General features: G+C 40.7%; 1 protein-coding gene and 1 long non-coding RNA gene across 3 annotated transcripts; one reads left to right on the top strand and one right to left on the bottom strand.

The window, feature by feature from the left end:
- Positions 1-1,658: 1,658 nt before the first annotated feature.
- LOC141615005 (uncharacterized) lies at positions 1,659-3,990 on the top strand. Of its 2 annotated transcripts, none has more exons than XR_012529538.1 (4): positions 1,659-2,449; positions 2,580-2,651; positions 2,743-2,859; positions 3,544-3,695. It is a non-coding gene; the product is annotated as an uncharacterized LOC141615005 (long non-coding RNA). The 2 variants fall into 2 exon arrangements; XR_012529539.1 differs by lacking the exon at positions 3,544-3,695 and adding an exon at positions 3,702-3,990 and having other exon boundaries at positions 1,660-2,449.
- An 11,680-nt stretch (positions 3,991-15,670) lies between these two features.
- LOC141613755 (uncharacterized) lies at positions 15,671-20,659 on the bottom strand. The gene is made up of 9 exons (XM_074432497.1): positions 20,354-20,659; positions 20,130-20,252; positions 19,795-19,917; positions 19,503-19,592; positions 19,221-19,397; positions 18,964-19,102; positions 18,393-18,705; positions 16,142-16,274; positions 15,671-15,898 (listed from the first exon to the last, which is right to left on the bottom strand). The coding sequence occupies exons 1-9, from the start codon at positions 20,657-20,659 to the stop codon at positions 15,671-15,673; spliced, it is 1,632 nt and encodes a 543-aa protein (XP_074288598.1).
- Positions 20,660-25,638: the final 4,979 nt, after the last annotated feature.

Here is a 25,638-nt window from a genome sequence, read left to right as displayed (position 1 = left end):
TCAATGACCAGTTAAATTCAAATGAAGGTCATTGGAAAGCCTTCAAGAACATCCATTAAAATTCTTGAGGAGAACTGAGGATTCGTTCTTGTGTTTGGATGACATACTAAGTTGTGTATTAAAGGGTTGCACAAACTCAAGTTTCCAAACTTATAAGTATTTTTCGAAATCCTAGGCTAATTTTATTGACTTAGGAGTAAGTAACTAGAAAAATATTTTAGTATCAACCATTGCAAGTTCTACATGAGTACATTATGAAAGGATGGTTAACACAGGGACTATGAGTAGATCCCTCTACCAAAGATTTCATCACAAGTTATGTGATAACAGTGGGAGCGTCTTTCAAGTTAAAGAGCTCATGTCTAGAATGAAGTTTTGACATGTACTTAGAGAAGATCATGATTGTTAGACATTACATTGATTAGAAGGAATTAAGCAATTCATAAAGTTGGAATGAATGGATACATGGTATATCCACTAACCAAGCTTTTATTGCACTTTGACAAGTGAAAATATACACTTTCAATTATAAGATATGAAGTGGTAATATGGTATTGACTATTCATATATGATAATCGCATTTATCGTTTTAGTTTCTTTAAACTCATCCATTACTTTGTTACATCCTAATGGGTTGTTGAGATAATATTAAACCCCATTAAAGTGAACTGGACTAACATAGTATTCACCCCTAGTCACTTACATGAGGTGACGTCTCCAAGTAACTAGAGTGTGAGTCGATTGATGGCTAGTTCAAATGCCATAGGGTCATGAGGGATGACTAGTCGATCACATAGACAGACTGTATGGGACACTCTGTCGGGCAGTGACCACTTACAGAGTTCTGGCAATTTTTATATTGCCTGGTCGTGGCGAGAGCTACAATAGTATTCTTTTGAGTCGGTTCTTAGACTAAAGACTGTTCGCCCAAGGTGGCACAGTTTCTAAGTGACTTTGATTTTTACTCTACGACTTTCGTAACTGAGGTCAAATGGCATCTTTTGGGTCATGATGAGCTATGGCTAATCGAAGGGAGCAGTGCGATAGGAATTGTCCACCCCTTGTCAGGGTTATTTAAAATCTCAAGGACACTCGAGGAGTAGTGAACTGAAATGCGTGGCCATGCTCGAAAGGTATCTACGGTAGATAATTTCGGTCAGACAGTTACTCTCCAGATCGACGAAACCACTCTAGATATGATCAAATTCAAGTACGACATGCAAGACACCTTGCATTGAGTGGGAGATGATGTAATAGGACAAGAGAATTGGTGACGCACACTTGTTTCGGACAAGTGGGAGATTGTTGGAGTATGTGTCCCCAACAATAGTGCGATCACATGATTAAATCTCATAAGAAGAATACGGAGGGGATGATTCAATAATATAGTCAACTGATCAACATTAATCGGTAATGATTGGCTAATTAGAGTTTGACATTACTGTCGTTTAACGGTGATGATCAGTTGATCCCTTAAGGTTACACCTATAGGACAATTCCCTTAATAGATTAATTAATTAATGTATAACGATACAAATTAATTAATTCCTTAAAATTGAACAATTTATGATAGTGAGTGAGAATATATATATATCTTATTGTAATTTAATTAAATAAGATTTTTTTTAGTAATTAAAATGTTTTTATTACTAAAATTTATTATTGTTTATGAAACAATTGAGATAAGAAAGAATAGTTAATTATAATTATACAATGTTGTGAATTATATTAACTTGACCAATTTTATACACAAGTATTTATGAATTACTAGCTAATTTGTCATATGTAATTAATTTATTATGAAATGATATTTATTTAGATAAATATGCATTAAAAATAGATATGGGCATGATGTGTGACACATGACCTAACAAATGACATTTGACAAAATCACAAAATAAAATGGAATCCATTCCATATAGTGGCACCGGTTTTATAAGAGTAAAATGGGATTTATTGTGTTTGTTAATTTTGAATGGCAAACATAATAATCACCCTAATTACCCTAGCCTTCACCTAGACTATGCTCTACTTTTATGGGTAAGACAAAGGCCATGCATTGGCCCTTTTCCTCCCCCTCTACTCGGCCACCCTTGGCTAAAAATGAGCTTGGCTCTTATTATTCATTTTTAACCTTATGCATAATTGTTGCATACTCTTTTCTCCTCCCTTTCTCTAAATTAGTTTAGATCTCAAAAATTGTTCATCCTAATATTACATAAAGATTACTAGTGTAGTAAAATAATAATATTAGAACTTTTTTTTTAAGGAATACTACTAGTATAATCTAGTTAATTATATTAGTAGTTTTAAGGGTTTGTTTTGGGTGCAACAAGAGGAGAATCTCTACAATTGAGATTTGGTTTGAGGATCATCCATAATCTTTTAGCTCAAGAACAACTAAGGAAAGTGTCCTTATTTGTGCCCAAAATTTCGAACCATTTGCAATGTAAGGAAACTCGATTTTCTTCCTTATTTCATTATTTTGTTATGTATGCAACTAGATCTAGCATCTCTAAATTAATGAGTTAATTTTTACACTATTAGAAGAGTCTAATAGGGGTTTATGAAACTTTCAGCTTTAAGTTTTGGGTTGAGGAAATTTGTAGGAGGGTGAAAGTGGGTGATTTATAAATAACATTGGCTTCTAGGTAAAGTACTCTCATCAATTACTACTAAATTTAGGTTCACTCTGTGTAAATCAAGCTTCAAAATCACCTTTTTTCTCTCTTTTTTGTTTAGGGTGGAAATTCATTCGCGTAAGCCTATCAAAGTACAACCCGGGAGGATATATTTAACTTCCGAACTACTGAGGCTCATTCACTTGGTTGCTTGATGCAGATAGCTGCTATTTGAAGGGTATGGATTACAATTTATAATCCGAGCTTGAAAATTAAGATTAGTTGTTGATATATTGTTCTTACTTTGATTTCTCATTTTGATTGCTTTTAAAAAATTATTGTCCAATTAGTGCATTGGATGTTGGTAACCAAGCCAAATTATCCAAACTATAGTATATTATTTGACCAATTAGTGCATTGGATAGCGGGTAAGTTATGTTCTATGCACTGCCTATGATAATCGTATATTATTTGAGTCTTGGCTTACCGTCTGAAAGATATTAAATATTTACAAAATCCTTTGAGCCTACTTGCTCTTACCTTATGTTCGTCGTTTATAATAATCGGATTGATGCTTAAGATAATTCATGGAGTATGGTAAGGCTTTATTAATTAATTCTATTGGTTAATGTATTTGAGCACTTATGACAACAAATATGATGGTATATATGACAGTAGGAAGGACAACAATTATTAGCAAATAGTTTGTGATGGGCATGTTTTGTTTACTTGTTTATGACACGTTGCTTGTCTGTTTTCTACGTACTATTTAAATGTTAGGGAGTTGCCTCATAAATGATTTTGCCTATAGAAGGCTTGCGTTACAACATTTGTGACACAGTCAGTGATAATGATGATAGGTTCGGCAATGTAGTTAAAGAAAAATATTAATTTTTTTCATTTTGACACTCGGCTTTTGGAGGTGGTGATGAAGATGACTTTTGAAACCGCCGAATGAATCTATGGATCTGACTTGTCCTCGGTTCGAGGTGCTTCTTCTCGAGCAGCATCTCTTTTTCCTATTTGAGGGTTTTTTCTTTGTCCTAACCCTTTTTACTTTACATGTTCTGCATGAATAAGCTGTCATTGTGAAGAAAGAGCACGTCAAAATCCACGGATTCTGTGTTGCCAAGCTGCTTCGAGGGTCGGGGTGTCCCTGCTACATGATTGTGGCTAAGCCAATTTACTGTTAATTTTGAACAATAATCAATTGCTTCGTTTTGGGTTGAAGTTTGTGTGTATGATGTGTTTTGATTCCTAGACTTAACTCCTTGTTATTTTCAATTCATGTCATAATTCTACCATTCCTTCTCTCTGTGTATGTCTGTCCTCTTTACGAATCTATATTAGTAACCTTGTTGGTGTTCTAGCTTAGTTGTATCTTGTCTTCAGCGTGTGTTTGTGGTGGTGTGAGTGTGATGTTGATAGCACATGGAATGTAAGATCAATTTTGCATTCCCTGACTATAATGTTTCATATTATTAGGAGGTTGTAAAATATATTGGTTTGCATGTGTTTTTTCACTTGAAGGTATAAAGAAAGCAGTACTTGTTTTACTTAATATGCTTGTTTATTTGTTTCCTTGACAATAATACTCCGAAATTATTTATGTTTACAGAGTTCGAATAATGTTTTTATTTTAAACGGAATAGTTGAGGAATGGTGATGGGGTAAAGAAGTACTGATAAAATAGAGTGGGATGATATGCGACTTGACAAATACAATAAATGATGTGTGCAATATACCTTCTTAGCGGATAATGGTCATGTGAACAAAAAAAAGAACTCTAAGGATTGTTACCGAGAGTTTGGTAGCTATTAGGGTGGTCGTTTGCGTGTCAATAGTTACTCAAGGTGACGGTTGTAAAATTTATCAATTTTCATTGTATGAACCGGACGCTAAAAGAATTCAATGCTCATGTCGCACTATACTACGAATGCTTTGCGTTACTAACTTGATCTTACTCCAAATAAAGATAAGCTACGTTGTATAGTTGTTATATCATGGGGCTTATAAATTAGATACCTCTTATAATATCATACAAGTTGCTAATACTTACGTGACTTTGAATACTAAGTTAATTCACTTGGGTTATTCAGATATATATAGGGGTGTAGTGGTTATTGAATTTAGCACCACCAATAATCCTTGCACTTTCGTGTTATTCAAGCTTGGACGAATGATTGAAATCAGAAACCATGGCTATACTGACTGGCTAGCCATCAACCATCCTCCAACGGGTACTTGCCCGTAGGCTGCAAAAAAAGATGATGCAGTTTACTTCCTTGAGATTTAAAAAGAATCCAAGTTCTAAATACAATAAGGGTTCATCTCAAACATTGGCTGACCAACAAATAACTAATGTATAAGATTCAATTGTAAGTGTGTTCCAAGTCATGTCCTCGTGAATTGGTAGTAGAGAGTGATTGAGCTATAGAGACAAGTTTAAACCCACTTCCTCTATGTGTGGAACATTGTTTCTTAGGCAGCAGAGGAATAAAATTGTATGGCTAATAAATACTGAGCCATTTCTTACGGTACAAAGTTACATATGTTTGTATAGTACGGAAATTTTATTTCCATTTTGATTATTTCATATACGATTGTTCAAACGGTTTTCCAATTTGCGATCCCGCGCCCGGTAGGGCGCGGAGCAACAACTAGTTAATCTAAAGGGTTTGTTTTAGATAAAGAACTATTATTATTTTAAACATTAAAGTGAGATTATCAGTAAGACTCTCCCAAGTCTTAAGACTCTGTCACATCAGGTTTTCACTAACTTTTATTATTTCTTTATTGTTCAGACCCACCTCAGACTCATCTCAGACTTTATACATTATCCGTCAGACTCACCTCAGACTCTACTTTTCCACTTTACTCCTTTTTTTCACAAAAAAAAAGAAATGACACATGTGATTCACTCATTGGTTAATTTCCCTTTAAGGTGGGCTCAAGACTCACCCAAAGTCTTAAGTTGAGTCTTGGATTTGCAAGACTCAACTTAAGACTTTGTCAAGACTAGGGTATATTATTGGTAGTCTTGAGTGAGTTTTGCCTTAAGACTTACCAAAGTCTTGTCTCAAGACTACCAATAATCTTACCCTTATGCTTAAGATAAAAAAAAACTACTATTAGTCAATTTTCTAGCTTTAATTTATATAAGTAGTTTAGAAAAGTTGGGATTACTATTATTATTATATGTTGCAAAATAGTCTCCTTCGAATTTAAGTAAGACTTTTGCACACACAAAAATGAAGAAGAAAACAACTCCATGGAAACCTTGAATAGTTAGAAGTCGTTGGAAAAGAATGGCCCATTATTTAGTTGCTTGGAGACAACTCGTGTTGTTAATAGTCCCTTGAGTTACATATAGATAATATTATCGTGAACTATTTACCAATAAAGTTGTCGTTAATTTAATAAGAGCAAATTATCACATGATTAAAATTTGAGAGCCTTAGAAACCCGAATCAAGTGGAAAAAGTTTAATTTATCTCATTAATATATTTCAGAGCAGGTGGTTAACTCTTAGAGCTTAAAAACTCCATGTTATTAATTTTTCTCATCATATATGTTACTCCATTTAAGCTGGCAACCGCGTACTTTGCCTTAAAATCAAATCCTCTTTTGATTAACATTAAGGGTAACTTTTGAAAATAATGTTACAATAACATGCACTAAAAAATAAGCAGCAGTTCAAAAGAACCCCTTACAACCAAAATATTTACTCCGTACCATTTAAAAAGTCATATTGACGATTATTGAGGTTACTCGCACGATCACAATCATCTTCATCTCTGTCTATCATCTGAGTTTCACACCTTCAAGATTATTGAAATTGCAGCAGTTCCATCGCATTATACTCCATGCGGCTTAGATGGTTTGATAATTATTCATGATACGTACTACCTACATAACACAACAAATTGGCACGCATTAGAGAATAAAGAAAAAAAAAGTGGAAAAAAAAAAGCAAACATGACAAAAGGTATGGTCTTTATTTTTTTTTTTTTGAAGAGGGGGGGTAGGAGTTAAGTGTGTGTGTGTGTGTGTGTGTGTGTGTGTGTGTGTGTGTGTGTGTGTGTATATATATATATATATATATATATATATATATATATATATATATATATATATATATATATATATATATATATATATATATATATATCTTCAAAATATGGTTGGTTACATCACTTCATATAGTTCACTACAATCACAGCTAACAAAAAAAAATTGGTTACAATGATCTATAACTTTTGAAACCAAATTCTATCCTTCATCACAAGTGAGGTTTCGTTCTGTTTCAAGAACCGAGTTTTGATTTCACTTAGAATCTGGTGCACTAGGATCTCAGGCCTTCTTATATAAAATTTCATCCTGACTTCATTCCGTACTCTCTAGACCCAGTACACAAGAGCCACATGACATGCACCTATGTACTTTTTGTGCAGTTTGGTAACTCCCATGCCCTTAGCATACCAGTTAAAAACTCTTGCATTCGAAACTTACTGTGAAGAGCATGTTGCAGTAAGCTGGTGCACACCTTGATATAATCACAATCATAGAACATATGGGTATGGCTCTCTGGTTGGCTAGCACAAATATCACAGTTCTGATGAATATTTAAACTCATTCTTGCTAGTCTATCCTTAGTAGGGAGTTTCTGATGCATGAATTCCCAGTAACTGAAAGAACATTTGGGAACATTCAATGGATTCCAACACACATATCTCCAATCAATCTTGGGTTTCCTGATTCTCAGCCAATCATATCCTACAGAGACAGTATACTCAGCTGGTATATTAAGCCACATATTTTTGGTGTATGCTTGCTTGAATTTTTCCATGATATGGGTAATCTTTCTCCATGACCAACTACAATCCACAGGGGCCTTATAGTCAGTCCAGTATTTACTTTTCATATAGACATGACTCACCCACCTAACCCATTAATGATTGTTTGGGCTAAAAATAGCACAATAAAGAGAAGGCCCACTTGATAAAATAATGGATTGTGGAAAGAGTGATAAGGAGGAAGAGACCTCGTGGTTAAATAAAGCATGGACAAAGGGAATGGGCCGGCACGCACGCGGGAGAAGATTGAAGCCCATCAGAGGAGACGTCTGGAATTAGGAAAGGGGGAGTCAGGGAGATGTCAGGGAGATCAGGGAGAATTGAGGGAAACGACCAAACATGGAAAGAGTTATTATGGAACTTATATTCCCTTTCCATAATCGAGGTAGGACATGTCTAGTGTTCTTACCCTATAAATAGCCAAGGAAGCAATCAAAGAAGGACATTCATACACACATCCGCATTCTCATCAAGACATCAACACATTCATGTACGCACGATCTTGCGAGTTCGATACCTCATGCTAGTAAGATTAGCATTACACCTCAATTGTAATCATCCTCTCAATCAAGAATAGTGCAATATTCGGCAGGGTACCATCCCTCCCGCGGTTGTTCCCACATTGGGTTTTCCGCGTCACCAAAACTTACGTGTCAATTTATATTTCGCACTTTATTTCCTTATTTACACATCAACATACGAACAATCATATAGTCAACCAACGAGTAAGACCACATTGACCTGAATCAACTAATTCGATAAAAAATACCTAAACAGTTTGGCGCCCACCGTGGGGCATTGTAGTCGTCAATCGTTGATACTCTAAATACACAATGGATAAGCAAGAATCGGACGCCATGTCAGGGAGCAGACAATCGTCGCCACCATACACTTCTACTCAAAGTCCAGCATCAACAGTGGCAACACAGCTCCCGGACACACTTCGAGAACAACACCAACAGCAAAAACCTCTCTACCTCCTAAGACTCCTGCTGTCACAACCCAAGCCAGATCAGATAAGGAGCAAAGAGGCTCGGCCTCACCCCACCACCTAGTCCCACGCAAATCTTGCTCACTGGCGTGGAGAACCTCCAGAAAGCCATGGAAAACATGAGAGAAGACCAGAAGAAAACAGAAGCTGAAGCAAGAAAGAGGGACAGAGAGCTCTGGGCGCAGATAGACTTCTTGAAACAGCAGTCTGCCACCCCAACGAGCAGTACAGGGGAAGGAAGGTCTCCAGTAGTAGATCTGACACAGGGGGCATCAGGCAGCAGGAATCCACTTCGACAGATACCAGCCGAACTGGTAACAACGTTGGATCTAACTACAGTACCGACGGATGGAAGAATAACCCGACAAGGGCTGGGATACCTCACACCAGACACCTGGCCATCAGCCAGCCGTACGGAGGCACGAACGAGTGGCATCCCCGCGCCAGCCAGATTTCGTGATCGTGACACACCGGAGCAGCGGTCTGAGTGGAACCAACAAGTGAACGCGCGGGGGGACAATCGTCACTTAAACCCCTCTAGCTGCCGGAGTACACCAGAACCTTCAAGAGCTCGGGACAGGAGGTAGTATATTGAACCAGCAGGCAGCCGATAGGCGGACCCCAGACTCAGGTAGCATAACAAATCAGCAGTACTTGGAGCTAAAAGAAATACTGAGCAGGGTCCCAGGGCTACCACCCCCACTCGAGAAAGCAGCACTAGACAGCTATGCCGACTCACCATTCGTGGACACCATATCCATCACGGCCATGCCAAAGGGATTCACAAATCCAAATATGCCTCTCTTTGACGGCACAGCAGATCCCTTTGACCATATAAGCCAGTACAAGCAGAAAATGAAGACAGTAACAGTCGTAGGGCAAGTCAAAGAGGCTTGCATGTGCAAAAGATTTGAATCAACCTTAACAGGACCGGCACTTCGATGGTTTGTGAGCCTGCCCAACAGGTCGATATCCACATTTGCTGAATTAGTAAACGCATTCACTCAATAGTTTGCAAGCAGCAGGAAGCCGCAGAAGCATGCAGGAGACCTGTACAGAATCGTCCAGGGGGCAGAAGAGACCATTGGAGAGTACAATACCAGGTTCAACAATGAAAAAGGTAGCAGTACGAGAGTGCGACGTTTCGACAGCAGTAGAAGCCTTCAGAAGAGGCCTCCACCATGACTCCGACCTATACAAGCAGCTGACTATGCATCCCAGCCATAGCTTTGAGGCAAGATACAAGAAAAGCGTGCCCATGAATCGACTAGAAGAAGACATCCTAACCAGAGCCAGCCTACCTAATACACCAAGTGTTTCTAGTACCTCACCCATGTAGAAATCAGGAAGAAACCATACCACCAGCAAGAAGGACGAGAGGTATAGGCCATATGGAAGGGGAGTCAACAGAATCGAAGAAAATCAGCAACTCCCCACTCTGGAAGAATATGGATTCACCACAGGCATCAGAGGAATCTTGAAAGCACTCAGGGAGATGGGAGATAGGGTAAGGTGGCCCAAGCCACCAGTGGAAGAGCAGGCATGGCGAAAAGATAGCAAGAAGAAGTGTGAATTCCATCGAGATGTTGGGCATAACACTGAAGATTGTTACACACTACGAAGAGAGATCAAGCGCCTGTACGAACAAGGAGAACTGAGCCACCTATTACCACGTGGGGCCAAGCAGCAGGATAAGGTAGGCTCCGCGAAGCCTGCAAATCCACCCACGTGCACCAAAATCATAAACGTGATAACAAAAACTCGAGACCTAATCAAGGGTGACATACTCAAGCCTAAGAGACACGCTACCGAGACCAAAGGAGATAGGCCAGCAAATTCTTGCAGAATTTCTCACAGCGACTTACCAGCTGTCAACTTTGATGAAGGAGATACGTACGACGAACGAGAGCATCATGACGCACTTATTATCACTCTATCAATGGCCAATTGCACAGTTAGAAAGGTCCCGGTAGATACAGGCAGCTCGATCAACCTGATCATGCTGAAGACCATAGAAAACATGGGATTCAGCGAGAAGGATTTGCATAAGAAGACTATTCCGCTAGTGGGCTTCAGTGGGGAGACAGCCAACTCACTAGGCGAGATAGTCATACCAACCTATGTAGGAGGAGTCAACAAGCAAGTTAGGTATCTGGTTATAGACGGACCTTCTACCTACAATGTTATTCTAGGAAGGCCGTGGCTACACCAAATGAAAGCAGTTCCCTCAACATATCATCAATGCATAAAGTTCCCCACACCATGGGAGTAGAGACAATAAGAGGAGATCAGGAGGAAGCTAGAGGCTGCTATAAGAAGGCACTAAAGTGCACCGGCAGCCCTCCCGCATAGCAATTACAGAAGCAGCCCGTCCAGGATGAATACATCGAGCCCCCAGCAGAAGAACTAGACCAAATCAACCTGGACAAGCTGCACCCAGAAAGAACTGTGCTAATTGGAGCAGGATGCACAGGAAGCTTGAGACAACAACTAATCAAATTCCTGCAAGATAACATGGATTATTTTGCATGGTCACACGATGACATGATAGGAATAGATCCGTCCATCATAACGCATAAGCTTAGTGTGGACCCAAAGTGTAAACCTATCCAGCAGAGAAGAAGAAAGTTTGCAGCAGAAAGAAACAAGGTGATCAACCAAGAGGTAGATAGTCTGCTGGCAGCAAAGAAAATAAGAGAAGTAAAATATCCAGAATGGTTGTCTAACGTAGTGGTGGTGCCCAAGAAGAATGGAAAATAGAGAGTATGTGTGGACTTCACCGACCTCAATAAGGCATGCCCTAAATATCCCTTCCCACTGCCTCATATTGACGCAATGGTAGATGCGATAGCTGGACATGAGATGTTAACATTCCTGGACGCATGGAGTGGATACAATCAGATCAAGATGGATCCCGCATATCAAGAGAAGACGAAATTTATGTCCGAGAGAGGAATATATTGCTACAACGTCATGCCATTCGGCCTAAAAAATGCAAGCTCCACATAACAAAGGCTGGTTAACCGCATGTTCAAAGAGCTGATAGGAAGAACTATGGAGGTATGTATTGATGACATGGTGGTAAAATCAGAAAAAGCCAAGGACCACATGCGGCACCTGGCAGAAACATTCAGCACCCTGAGGGAATACAAAATGAAGCTAAATCCATCTAAATGTACCTTCGGGGTATCCTCTGGCAAATTCTTAGGCTACATTGTAACTCAAAGAGGAATAAAAGCTAGCGTCGAGCAGATCAAAGCCGCCTTGCAACTAGAGTCACCTGAAAAGCCTAAGGACGTTCAAAAACTAGCTGGAAAGGTAGCAGCCTTAAGCAGGTTCATCTCAAGATCTTCAGACAAGTGTAGGCTGTTTTACGACATACTGAGATCTTCAGACAAGTGTAGACAAGTGTAGGCTGTTTGAGTGGACCACGGATCACGAGCAAGCTTTCAGAGAGCTGAAACGCTACCTCAGCAGCCCACCACTGCTGTCGAAGCCGGAGCCAGGAGAACCACTATTCCTATACCCGCCGTCACGGTGGTGGCAGGAGAGCGCTGTTCAGTCGAGAGCAGGAAAAGGAGCAGAAGCCAGTATACTACGTAAGCAAGTCTCTGCTACCGGCAGAGACCAGGTACACATCTCTTGAAAATTAAGTATTAGCACTGGTAGTAGCGTCTCGCAAACTGCGCCCCTATTTTGAGTCACACATCATACATGTCGTGACTAACTACCCGCTAAAGTCTATCATGAGGAAGCCTGAACTATCAGGTAGAATGTCAAAGTGGTCTGTACACCTCAGTGGATACGATATCCAATATGACCCCAGAACAGTAATCAAATCGCAAACATTGGCCGACTTTGTGTCAGACTTCAGCCCAGCCATCCAAAATCTGGTAGATGAGGAAATCCTCACCTTAGGAGGGAACCAGAAGGCAGAGGTCTGGCAGATGCATATTGACGGAGCCTCCAACCAAAGGGGGGCAGGAGTAGAGCTAATCCTACGGTCACCAAAGGGAGACCTGATAGCACAAGCGGTAAGATATGAATTCAAGGCAACCAACAATGAAACAGAGTACGAGGCCTTGATATTAGGAATGAAGCTAGTTAGAGGTCAGGCACCTGCGCATATCCAGTGACTCCCTAATAATAGTCAATCACGTGAATGATGAGTTTATAGCCAGAGATTCGAAGATGATTGCATACCTAAAAGTAGCAAAGGAATTCAAACAGAAATTTGAAACTTGCAAGCTTAAGCAGATCCCTTAGCAACTCTGGGGCAACATTCAAGCCAACAGAACTATCCAGCATTCCAATAGCACACATGCTAGAGCCTTCCATCCAGAAGGTAGATGAAATAGATAAAGGAGAACTGGAGGATTCACAGAACAGGGAAGGAGTCCAGGCAGTTACAAAGGATGGTGAGAACTCTCAGCCAACCGGACAGCCGCCTGACCAAATAGCCGAACATGCAGGTGACAGGGATTAGCGCACACCTTATCTAGACTGGCTGCGCCATAGCAAGCTACCGGATGACAAGAAAGAAGTGAGAGCTTTCAGAGTGAAGGCCTCCAGGTTCATACTTATTGAAAATCGCTAGCAGGTCCCTACCTACGGTGCCTGGACAAGGAAGAAGCACAGACTGTGTTACATGCTCTCCACAGTGGCGAATGTGGAAACCATGCAGGGGGCAGGAGTCTGGCAAATAAAGCCCTCAGGCAGGGATACTACTGGCCTACAATGAAGGCAAATGCAGCAGAATACGCACGCAAATGTGACGCCTGCCAGCGCTCAGCACCAATGATCCATCAGCCAGCAGAACCCTTGCATCCTATCATTTCTCCCTGGACATTCATGGCATGGGGCATGGACATAGTAGGACCTCTGCCAAGAGCCACAGGAAACAGGACGTGGATGCTAGCGATGACATATTACTTCTCCAAATGGATAGAGGCAGAAGCATTCACAGAAATAAAAGACAAACAAGTCATTTCGTTTATAAAACGAAACATCATTTGCAGGTTTGGTATCCCATCAGAAATCATATGTGACAATGGCTCACAATTCATTTCCAACGACACCGAGGATACTTGTGCCGGTGGAACATCACCCTAAAAAAGTCAGCACCCAGGACTCCAAAGTCCAACGGGCAAGCTGAGTCCAGCAACAAAATCATCATGGACAATCTGAGAAGGAGGTTACAGGAGTTAGGAGGAAAGTGGGCAGATGAATTGCCACTGGTATTATGGTTAGACAGAACGACACCAAAAGTAGCAACAGGTCAAACACCCTTCAGCCTGGTGTTTGGCGCATAAGCAGTCAATCCATCAGAGGTTCTAGTTCCCACTCACAGGTATGAAAATATGACAGGGGAACTGAACAATGCAGAGATGGTCAGAAGCCTGGACACAATTGACGACCTGCGAGCAAGCGCAAAAATACGTCTGGCTGCCTACAAACAGTCAGTGGCCAGGAGTTACAACAAGAATGTGAAAGTTAGGCTCCTGGAGGTAGGAGACCTGGTTCTCCGAGAGGTGTTTCAAAACACTAAGAATCGAAAAGAAAGCAAATTCGCCTACAAATGGGAAGGACCATACCAGGTAGAAGGAGTTGTTGGCCATGGTGCATACAGACTGATGACTATGGACGGTCAAATCATACAACGCCCATGGAACATACTTCACCTGAAGAGATATTAGTTTTAATAATAAGTAGACTTTAGCCTTCAGAATGATGTACTATGAAAAGCCAAATCATTTTGAAATTAAAATAAAAATCCGGTTATAGGCACACTGCCAATTTCACTCCTATTTCTGGTGCCTCTAACTATTTTAAATTTTAAACTGCTATTAGATGGTGTGGTCTGGTAGCGTCCTGGGACCACAATTGCTCTGGTACCCCTTGAGATGGCGATAAGTACTTCACATCATTTTAATAGGTTTTTTCTATTTTCAGGCTTCTCCAGGTACATCACTCTGAATCCTAGTGTCTATGGTACGTTGAAAGGGTATCTAGCAGGACTGTCAACTGCCAACGCGGGGTGATAAGGCATATGGCACTCCAACATGCCTAACCTATTTTCTCCACGAGGAGCACCCTCACCAGACGGACTGTGGAACATACGAAAGGGAGCCTGGTTGACAGCTAAACACGCTTACCCAGCTACCCCTGATACCACCCCCTGGACGTAGCTCGCACTAATCGCAATTAATCAGGGCCCCAGCATGCATGCACATACATGAAACGTAGGGATCTCTGCGCTACCAGAATCCTGCAGTGTCCCATTGGTCCTAGAATCACGATAAACTTGCCTAAATTACGCCCCTGTTGGCTTTAAACGTGATGAACACATCTTGCGTCATGAACAAGGTTAAGTAGTCCAAAACTGCGGCATACGCCTAAATCAGCCATCAGGCTGACACGACAGCTAGCTTAGTCTGGATCAACCTCTTCAGGCTGACCAGACTGGTCTAAATCAGCCTCTTAGGTTGACACGACCACTCCTCCTTACATTGCGACATATGCTTAAATCAGCCATCAGGCTGAAACGCTAGCTAGCTGAATCGGAAAGTCAGCCTTTTCAGAATGACGAGACTCGCCTAAATTAGCCAGCAAGCTGACACGGCAACCTCCTAAACTAAGGAAACCTAAACAAAACGAGCACACAAAATATAAGCTGAACTTGCCAGAAATTAAGGCAAGGGGCATTCCAAAATGTGGCCAAAATACGGCCCCTGAGTTCAATCGCCACCCTGGCGGAGCAACCAAGAAAAAGTTTAAAAACTTACAAGTGTGCCACCTCTGGGCCAGACTACCAAAAACGTTCATTAAAAATAAAAATACTTAATTATCGGCCACATTAATGACCTCCACCTCTGGCACCTCCTCTGTCTGTTGACCCTCTGTTTCAGGTACCGCACCTGCTTGCACATCATCAGCTGCCATAGCTTCCTGAGCTCTGTCAGCAGCATCCTGGGACATTCCAGCAGCTCCCCCAGCAGTTTCCTCAGCCAATGCAGGAGAATTCACCTCCCCAACTTCAGGCATCAGCGCACTCAGATCAGGTTGGGTGGGGTAGAGCATCTCCAGCTGTTTCTCCTCCTCCTTTACAGCCTGCTGGGTGGGAGCCTCCTCAATAGCAGCACGCATCCCGCTGATTTTTCCCCGCCAGGTAGCATAGGCGACAACATTGGTGGCCAGGGAGATCAGCTCACTGATCTTCTCGTCAAACGCTTGAGGAAGTCAGAGAAGGTGCTGCACACCTCCTGAGTACGGGCCAGCTGATCAGCTCCTTCCTTCAGCTTCTTCTTGGTGACAGCAAGCTCAGCCTTCAATTCCACCACGCGTTCCTTCAGATCAGACCGCTGCTGCGCCAAGTCGGCAATTGTCCCCTTCAGCTCTTGATTTTTGGCGTTGGTGGTGTGACTGGTGGTCTGCACTATGTTGATCATCTTCCTATTGTAGAGTGCAGACTGGAGGGTCTGGGGCAGGAACAGTCAGAAGTCAGCAAGAGGAATCAAAGGGTAAAATAAAAAAAAAACAGGTAGAAGACGAAGATCATTCACCATGAAGGCGTTGTGCACGTCATTCTCAGCCATCTCCTCTGGAGAAAACTCTGAGAACGTCTCCTTTAGAGGAGGGAAGAGCAGCTGGTCGATCTCAGGCCAGTACGGTACCTTGTCAACATTCCCAAAACCTTCTGGGAAATGAGCAGTAGTGCCTCCGCTAGCTGAAGCATGAGGACTGACAGGAGGATTAGGCGGATGACGAGACAACGGATCAACTTCCAAGGGCTCAGGTACAGCAGAACTGGAATGCGTAGGAGGAGTCTGGAAGGAGGCAGCATGAGCACTCCTCTTGGAGGCAGATGCCACGTCAGGACTGGCAGAAGGTCTCTTTCTTTTTGCGCTTTGGAGGATGATTTCTAAAGCATCAACTTTTGAGCCTGCAAGCAGATGTAGTCTCAGGCGTCAGGACAACTATAACGTTAACAAAAGCTGCAAACTGAAACGATTGTGGGAAGCTTACCCGAGAAGACATCTTTGTGAGTCGATCAAGAGGGTTGGAAGAGGAAGCAGGTGAAAAACCAGGGAGCAGGTCAGAGAACTTTCTCTTAGATTCAGAGATAATGAACAATTTGCTGCAGGCAGGGATCTTGGCACCAATCCGAGTCAGGTCACAGGGGCCTGCACGAGGACGATGAAGTAAGCTAGTAAGCAGCGAGATAAATAAATCAGGTGACAGGGAGGCTACTTACTCAAAGTTATAACCCATTTCTCGAAGATATAATCAGCAGGCGGCTGGATGGAGTCCTTCCTCACGAAGAAGAAGTCCTCAAACCAGTTCTCATCTCGGGATTTGGACACATGCCTGAAGGGAGCCTCTCCACGGCCCCGGAATGAGAATTGACCCCTAGCCAGGGACCTGATGTTGTACATATGGGCTAGATCGCGCAGGGTGATAGAATTACCAGTGTTTTGACCAGCGGCCAGAGAGTAAAGGAGAACCCTCCAGACGGCAGCAGAAATTTGTGCCATGGCGAAATTATTCGTAAAGATGAAATCTTGGATGAGTTTGGGAAAAGGAAAACGGAGGCCATATTTAAACGGGTACAGATAAAAACAAACTCATCCGGGACGAAGGGCATCAGCTTTCTGACCCGGTTCAGGGATGGCAATATCCACCCCGTCACCAAGACCAAGCAAGTCCTTGATCGTGGGAATGTCAGCAGGAGTCAAGGCGGAGTCGCAGTCGTGGGGATAAGTGAAGAGTCCCCGGGAAGGAAAGATTGGGTCAGGATTACGGTCAGCGGGTGCAGGGGTTGATGAAGATTGTCGGGTTTTACCCATGATGAAGAAAGATAAAATGGAAATTAAAGGAGAAAGGGGGAAGAATACCTGATGAAAGTAACAATGGAGAGCGGAATAGTGAAACCGGCGAGGTGAGAGAAGAGGAAGGTTGAGGGTTTAGAGAGAGTGAGAGTTTTTAGAAATGATTTGGAGTTAATGGAAGTACAAAGTGGGGGTTGGGGTTATAAAGAAGAGAGAGGGAGTAGGATGCGAGAAAAGAGGAAGTGGGCGGCTGACGTGATGGTGTTGCATGAAAAGGAGTGTAAACGACGGCTTAGGGTTTTAGCATTCGATTACGTAAAATTCCTTGCTCGACACCTCGAAGCATACTTCACAAGCAATTTGGGGCAAACTGTTTGGGCTAAAAATAGCACAATAAAGAGAAGGCCCACTTGATAAAATAATGGATTGTGGAAGGAGTTATAAGGAGGAAGAGAGCTCGTGGTTAAATAAAGCATGGACAAAGGGAATGGACCGGCACGCACGCGGGAGAAGACTGAAGCCCATCAGAAGAGGCGTCTGGAATTAGAAAAGGGGGAGTCAGGGAGATGTCAGGGAGATCAGGGAGAATTAAGGGAAACGACCAAACATGGAAAGAGATATTATGGAAGTTATATTCCCTTTCCATAATCGAGGTAGGACATGTCTAGGGTTCTTACCCTATAAATAGTCAAGGAAGCAATCAAAGAAGGACATTCATACACATATCCGCATTCTCATCAAGACATCAACACATTCATGTATGCACGATCTTGCGAGTTCGATACCTCGTGCTAGTAAGATTAGCATTACACCTCAATTGTAATCATCCTCCCAATCAAGAATAGTGCAATATTCGGCAGGGTACCGTCCCTCCCGCGGTTGTTCCCACAATGGGTATTCCGCGTCACCAAAACTTACTGTCAATTTATATTTCGCACTTTATTTCCTTATTTACACATCAACATACGAACAATCATACAGTCAACCAACGAGTAAGACCACATTGACCCGAATCGACTAATTCGGTAAAAAATACCTAAACAATGATCTTTTTTGTTAGCAAGCTAAGCCACCACACATAATTTTCTAGCATTGCCTTGTTCCATGTCTTTGGTAGTTTGGTTCCTTAATACCAATTCTCCTCTCTTCTTTTGGAAGACAACAAGAACTCCAGCATATATTAGAAACTTTCTTGTACACTGAAGACCCATTCCTCAAATAATTTCTGCAAATAGAATTAATTCTATTCATGATGCCACTAGGAATCAGGAACATTGTAGCCCAATACGAATGGAGGGTACTTAAAACAGAATTCACCAGTACTACCCTTCCTGCATATGACAGGTGCTTAGCTCCCCAACCCTTGATCCTAGCCACAATCTTATTATTGAGACTCAGACCTAAAGCAGCTTAAAAAGTAGCAAACCCCATTAACATCCACATAATAGATGCTTCATTCCCTTTGCAAAATAATAATAAATCATCTGCAAAGAGTAGATGATTCATTTTAATATGTCCACATAATGGGTGAAATCTGAAATCCTCTTGTTGAGCAACAATCCCCGGAATTCAGGATAAATACTCCATGCACAATGTGAAAAGCAAGGAAGATAAGGATTATCCTTGCCTTAACCCTCTATTTCAAGGATAGAATCCAAAATGATTGCCATTGACATTAAGAGAATATGTAGGACTAGTAACATAAACCATCACCATATCTATAAACCTTTGAGGAAATTTCAAAGCAGTCATCATTTGTTCCAAGAAGGCCCATTCAACTGAATCATAGGCTTTGAGGCAGCCTTCCTGTTATATAACCTTACTAAGTCCTGTCAAATCAGTACATTTTCTACAATGTAATAAATCCCCCCTGACTGTCACTCACAATATCATGAAACACTCTACACAACCTTTTGCATATTACTTTAGCCAAGGTCTTGTAAGTGGTGTTGCAACATGCAATAGGACGAAATTCCAGTACACTGGTAGGATTTGAAGACTTGGGAATAAGTGTAAGTGATGTAGTGTTCACCTGTTTGAGAAGCTTTCCAGTTTTAAAAAAATCCTGAATAACAGAAATAATATCTACCCTAACAATCTCCTAGGAATCATTGAAAAATTGGCTTGAATATCCATCAGGGTCAGGGGACTTTGTTGAAGGAATAGAGAATAAGCAATCTTTAATTTCTTCTGCAGTCACATGTACCAACAAGATGTTCCTATATCCCTCAGTGATCATTTTCCCAGTCATAACAGTAGGAGCATGAACATGGGCAGTAGGTAAACATGCATGTTCCTAGCAGACTTTAATAATATGCTAGGAAAGCTGCCTCAATTCCATCACAAGTGTTACACATAACCTCATCAGCTCCTCTTATGCTCATAACTCTATTATGAATTTGTCTAACTTGAATCTGATTATGAAAGTATCTTGTGTTCTCATCTCCAAATATGATCCCATCCACTTTGGCTTTTTGGCTAAGAAAGTTGTGTTAAACTTTACAAATATGCCTATAGGATGCAGCTGTTTCCCTTTCAGCAGCACTGAGAGTAAAATCATTAGGGTTAAAATGCATTTGCACCTGAATTTCCTCCAGCAAAGCTCTTGCTACCCCTAACAGCTTTATCCACACAAGAAAAATCATTCCTATTAAGCATTTTAAGAGGGTATTTCAGATTCTTCAATTTTTATACCAGTTTATACATTAGGTTCCTCTCCACTTGATGACACGAAGAGTCTGACCACCCGCTTATATTCAGGGGTCAAACTCCACATATTATTATATCTAAATTGTATTCTTCTTCTCTCTCTAGCAATCCTTCTGTTACACACACATGGATTATGGTCAAAAAGACCCTCAGGCAAAATATGAGCACAACCATCAGGGTAAATATCCATCCATTCTGAATTGACCATGAAGCTATCAATTCTTGAAAACCCTCTAGAAGCAGGTGCCTGTTTATTGTTCCAGGTATAGAATGCCCCTACCCCTTAATGTCAACCAGGCCACAGTAAGAAGCACAGTTCCTAAAATTAGCAATATTTGCTCATGTAACCTCTCTTCCTATCCTCTCATTGAACTCAAGCACATTATTAAAGTGTCCACATACTCCCCAAGGTCCCTTATATTTATCCTTCATCTCCATGAAATGATCCCATAACTCAGTTCCCTCATCATCATCATTTGATCCAAAAACAACTGAGAACATGAAGCTATCAGCAGTAACAATTTCAGATACTTGAACAGTAATAGCTTGAACCACTTTGTGAAGTAACGTAACTGTAAAGATCTGAGGATCCCAAATAACCCAGACTCTACCACCATTATGCAGATTATTATTATTAACACATTTCCAATGCATACCTTAATTATTCAAGATAATACTAAAATCCTTCAATTTTACTTTAGTTTCTACTAAGCCATATAGACCAATATTATTTTGGAATAAATTTTTTTGACATATATTTGTTTATTGGCCCCATTATTCCTCTAACATTTCAGCTATCAATACTATCCATTACCTATACCAGTTGGCTCCTCCTATCTCCCATTCATTTGCCCTTGACTTCTTGGGCTCCCTAGGCTAACTGTAAGTGCCTCAACATAAGACTTAACAGGTGATGCAGTCCCAGACCTAGTGTGTTTCTGTCTGGAGACTTGTTGTATGACAGTTACATGGGTAATCATAGATGAATTATGATGGGTTGGTCCCCCAAAAGGTGTTAGAAATCTATATCTCATTATACAACATATTCTTATATTTTACAATTTAATTTAGTCATAAAATTAATTTAGATCTTATGCATGCAAACATAAATAAATATAGAGAAGAAATCGTCATCCTTACATTGACATTTCGGATCAAAGGGCACAAGTAAGATCTCATTCTTACTTGTTCTTGAGCTCTCCTAATATTGATGAACAAAGATTCAAGGATAGAATCTCTCCCAAGGAATTATACCCAAGATAACCTCCTAAAAGACTAATGTTATTAATACTAGAACAATATTAATCTTAATAAAATTGACCCAAAACTATTGTTTTTATCTCTTGTATTTCGGCCAAGAGAGGAAGATATTTGGAGTTTTATTTCTCTAGTTTTTCTTAGAGAGCTTTTCTATTTCTTACACTAGAAATATTGTATATTGTATGAATGAATAAATTAGAGAGAAAAACTCTCTATTAGCCCCTTCAAAAACCGGTGGGAAGGAGGGATGGGGAGCCAATGCATGGGCAAGTTTTTCTATCCAAGAAAACATAGGCTTGCATGGCTATAGCTAGGTGTAATTATTTTGTTTCCACTCAAATAATTTAACATAATTTAAACATCATACTCCCTCCATATTTCGGTCCATATTAGATAAAATGGGTTCCATTTTATCTTTGTCAATTTATCAATTTGTCACATGTCACAAGTCATGTAAAATTGTCATGTATTTTTAACGTATTAAAAATCAACGTATTAATAAAATACGTCATGTACAAAATCGACTTAGTAATTCACAATTACTTGTACCAAAACGCTTTACCAATTATAAATTACAATATCTTGTATTTATAATAAATTATTCATTCAGTTTCAATTGTTTCCGCAAACAATAATTTCATTTAAGCAATAAAACAATTCGATTACTTAGACCGTATCTTATTTTAATCAAATTACAATGAGACACGTAAATATTACTTCCAAAATCGTCCGTCAATTTTAAGTAATTTAATCATACGACCAATTAAATATTCAATTAAGAGTGTTACCCTTTAGGTATAACCTAAGGGGATCAACTGATCACCACCGTCGCACGACAGTAATGTCAAACTCTAGTCAGCCAATCATTACCGATATGTGTGGACCAGTTGACTGTAAAATATTACATCCCACATGTATTCTTAAAATGAGACTTAAACATGTGATCATCATGATCGACAGTTGTGATCGCATTATTGTCGGAGGACACATATTCCAACAATCTCCCACTTGTCTTCGACAAGTGTGCGTCACCAATTCTCTTGCTCTATTACTATCTCCCACTCAATGCAAGGTGTCTTTCAGGTGGTACTTGCAAGTGATTATATCGAGAGTGGTTTCCTTGATCTGGAGAACAACTGATTGACCGGAATTATCTACCATAGATACCTTCCGAGCGTGGCCACGCATTTCCAGTTCATTTCTCCTCGAGTGGCCCTGAGATATTGTTATAACCCTGACAAGGGGTGGACAATTCCTATTGCACTTGTTCCCTTCGACTAGCCACAGCCATCATAACCCAAAATATGCCCATTTGACCCCATTTACGAAGGTCGTAGTAACATAAATCAAAGCTAATCTGAAACTGTGCCACCTTAGGCGAACAGTCTTTAGTCAAAAGAATCGACTCATTAGAATACTATAGTAGCTCTCGCCACGACCAAGCTATATAAATTTGCCAGAACTCTATAAGCGGTCACAAGGCCCGACAAAGTGTTCCTAACAGTCTGCCTATGTGATCGACTAGTCATTTCACATGACTTCATGGCATTTGAACTTGCCATCAATCGCATCACACTCTAGTCGCTTCGAGACGTCACCTCATACAAGTGACTATGGGCGAATACTATGTTAATCCGTGTTCACTTTAACGGGGGTCAATTTGTCATTACAACCCGTTTGGATGTAACAATGTATAAAGAAAAGATAAAAGACAAATGCGATTATGAACATGAACAAAAACAACACTTTTTTTTCATTTCAAAATCTAACACAAACTTGGTACACGTTTAAGTCCCATGGACGCAACATGTCCATCATGCTTAGCCTGCGATAAAGGCTTGGTGAGCGGATCAGCTATGTTATCATCCGTCCCAACCTTACATATCGCAATTTCCTTTCTTTCAATGAAATCTCTAATTACATGATATTTTCTAAGTACATGTCTAGATATATTACTAGACTTTGGCTCTTTAGCTTGGAAGATTGTCCCACTATTATCACAATAGAGAGTGATGGGATCATTGGCGGTAGGTACTACTCTTAGACCTTCCGTGAATTGCCTGATCCACACAGCTTCCTTGGCGACTTCGATCTTTGCAATGTACTCAGCCTCCGTTGTTGAATCCGCAGTCACAGCTTCCTTGAAGCTTCTCCAGCTAACGGCGCCACCATTGAGCATGAAAACGAAACCAGCTTGTGATTTCATGTCATCTCTATCCGTTTGGAAACTTGAGTCCGTGTAACCATTAACATGGAGCTCGGTGTCTCCTCCAAACACTAAGATAGAATCCTTAGTCTTTCTCAAGTACTTAAGGATGTTCTTGACGGCTATCCAGTGACTCTCACCTAGATTTCCTTGATATCTACTCTTCATGCTCAAGACATACGAGACATCAGGACGTGTGCATATCATGGCGTACATGATTGATCCAACAGCGGAAGCATAAGGGATCATCTTCATGCGTTCAACATCATGAGGTTCGGAGGGAGATTGAGACTTGCTCAATATTGTCCCAGTTACTATAGGTACCAATCCCCTTTTTTATTTGTCCATGCTGAACCGTCGAAGAATCTTATCAACATAAGACTCTTGACTTAGTGCCAATATCCTCTTGGATCTATCTCTATGGATCCGGATACCTAATATGCGTTGTGCCTCTCCTAAATCCTTCATTTGGAAGTGGTTACCTAACCACTTCTTAACAGAAGACAACATCGGAATATCATTTCCAATGAGTAGTATGTCATCGACATACAAGATTAGGAACACAACATTGCTCCCACTAAATTTCATGTATAAACATGGTTCCTCAACACTTCGAGTGAAACCATTCTCTTTTATCACATGATCGAATCGATGATTCCAACTTCTAGATGCTCGCTTAAGTCCATAAATGGATCTCTTAAGTTTGCATACTTTGTTTGGATTTTTAGAATCAACAAAACCTTCGGGTTGTATCATGTACACCTCCTCTTCTAAATGCCCATTTAGAAAAGCGGTTTTGACATCCATTTGCCATATTTCATAATCATGAAATGCGGCAATCGCTAACAAAATCCGTATGGCTCTTAGCATGGCTACCGGGGCGAAGGTTTCATCATAATGGAGACCTTGGACTTGGGTAAATCCTTTTGCCACTAGCCTAGCTTTGTAAACATCATCATGTCCTTCTATGCCATTCTTGACTTTGAAAATCCATTTGCATTGAAGAGGTCTTGCCCCTTTAGGCAAATCCACCAAGTTCCAAACTTGGTTTTCATGCATAGAATCCATTTCGGACTTCATGGCTTCAAGCCATAAGGAGGAATTTGGACTAGAGATTGCGGCCTTGTAGGTGGCGGGCTCATAACTTTCTAAAAGCAACACATCGAGTGTTCCATCTTCTTCGATAAGTCCCACATATCGATCGGGATGGCGAATAACACGGCCCGTTCTTCTAAGTGGAGGAGAGACAACCGCGTTAGATGACGAAGGAACATCTTCTTGCGTCTCTACATCGGTTTGTGGCTCTTGAACTTCATCAAGTTCAAAATTTCTCCCACTCTGTCTCTTAGAAATAAATTGACTTTCTAAGAAGACAGCCTCGCAAAACACAAACACTTTGTTTTCTTGAGGTTTGTAGAAGTAATATCCTCGAGAGGTCATGGGGTAACCTACAAAGATGCATTTTTCGGATCTTGGGGAAAGCTTGTTGTCGGTCTTTGCCTTGACGTAAGCATCACATCCCCAAATTTTCATGTAGGAAAGATTAGGAACTCTTCCTTTCCACATCTCAAATGGAGTCTTTTCGGTTGCCTTTGTGGGACTATTATTCAAAGATATGATTGCAGTTTGGATTGCAAATCCCCAAAACGAGTTCGGTAACTCGGTTTGACTCATCATGGATCGAACCATATCAAGTAGGGTTCGATTTCTCCTTTCGGCAACACCATTGAGTTGTGGCGTTCCGGGTGGAGAAAGTTGTGATATAATACCACAGCCTTTCAAGTGTGAATCGAATTCAAGGCTAAGATATTCTCCACCACGATCGGATCATAGTGCTTTTACCTTTTTGTTTAATTGGTTCTCTACTTCATTTTGAAATTCCTTGAATTTCTCAAAAGCTTCACTCTTATGTTTCATTAAATAGATATACCCATATCTACTCAAGTCATCGGTGAAGGTTATGAAGTAGTCATAATTTCCTCGAGCGGTGATACTCATTGGTCCACACACATCGGTATGTATACGTCCCAATAGTTCACTTGCTCGAGTTCCTTTACCGCTAAAAGGATTACCAGTCATTTTGCCAAGAAGGCAATATTCGCATGTTCCATATGATTGATAATCAAATGGTGTAATCACATTAGTCGAAATTAATATTTTGATGCGA

The sequence above is a fragment of the Silene latifolia genome, chromosome 11 (genome assembly GCF_048544455.1).
Source record: "Silene latifolia isolate original U9 population chromosome 11, ASM4854445v1, whole genome shotgun sequence".
NCBI classification, from domain to species: domain Eukaryota; kingdom Viridiplantae; phylum Streptophyta; class Magnoliopsida; order Caryophyllales; family Caryophyllaceae; genus Silene; species Silene latifolia.
The sequence above is the reverse complement of the archived record's forward strand: the minus strand, read 5'-3'. Positions and strand labels throughout refer to the sequence as shown.

Coding starts and splice junctions, on each gene's coding strand:
- LOC141613755 (XM_074432497.1), bottom strand. CDS start 20,659: ATGCATTGGAAATGTGTTAATAATAATAATCTGCATAATGGTGGTAGA. Junction 19,918..20,129: donor TTTTTGACCATAATCCATGT/GTGTGTAACAGA, acceptor GTGTGGATAAAG/CTGTTAGGGGTAGCAAGAGC. Junction 18,706..18,963: donor ATATTCTCTTAATGTCAATG/GCAATCATTTTG, acceptor CTACTTTTTAAG/CTGCTTTAGGTCTGAGTCTC.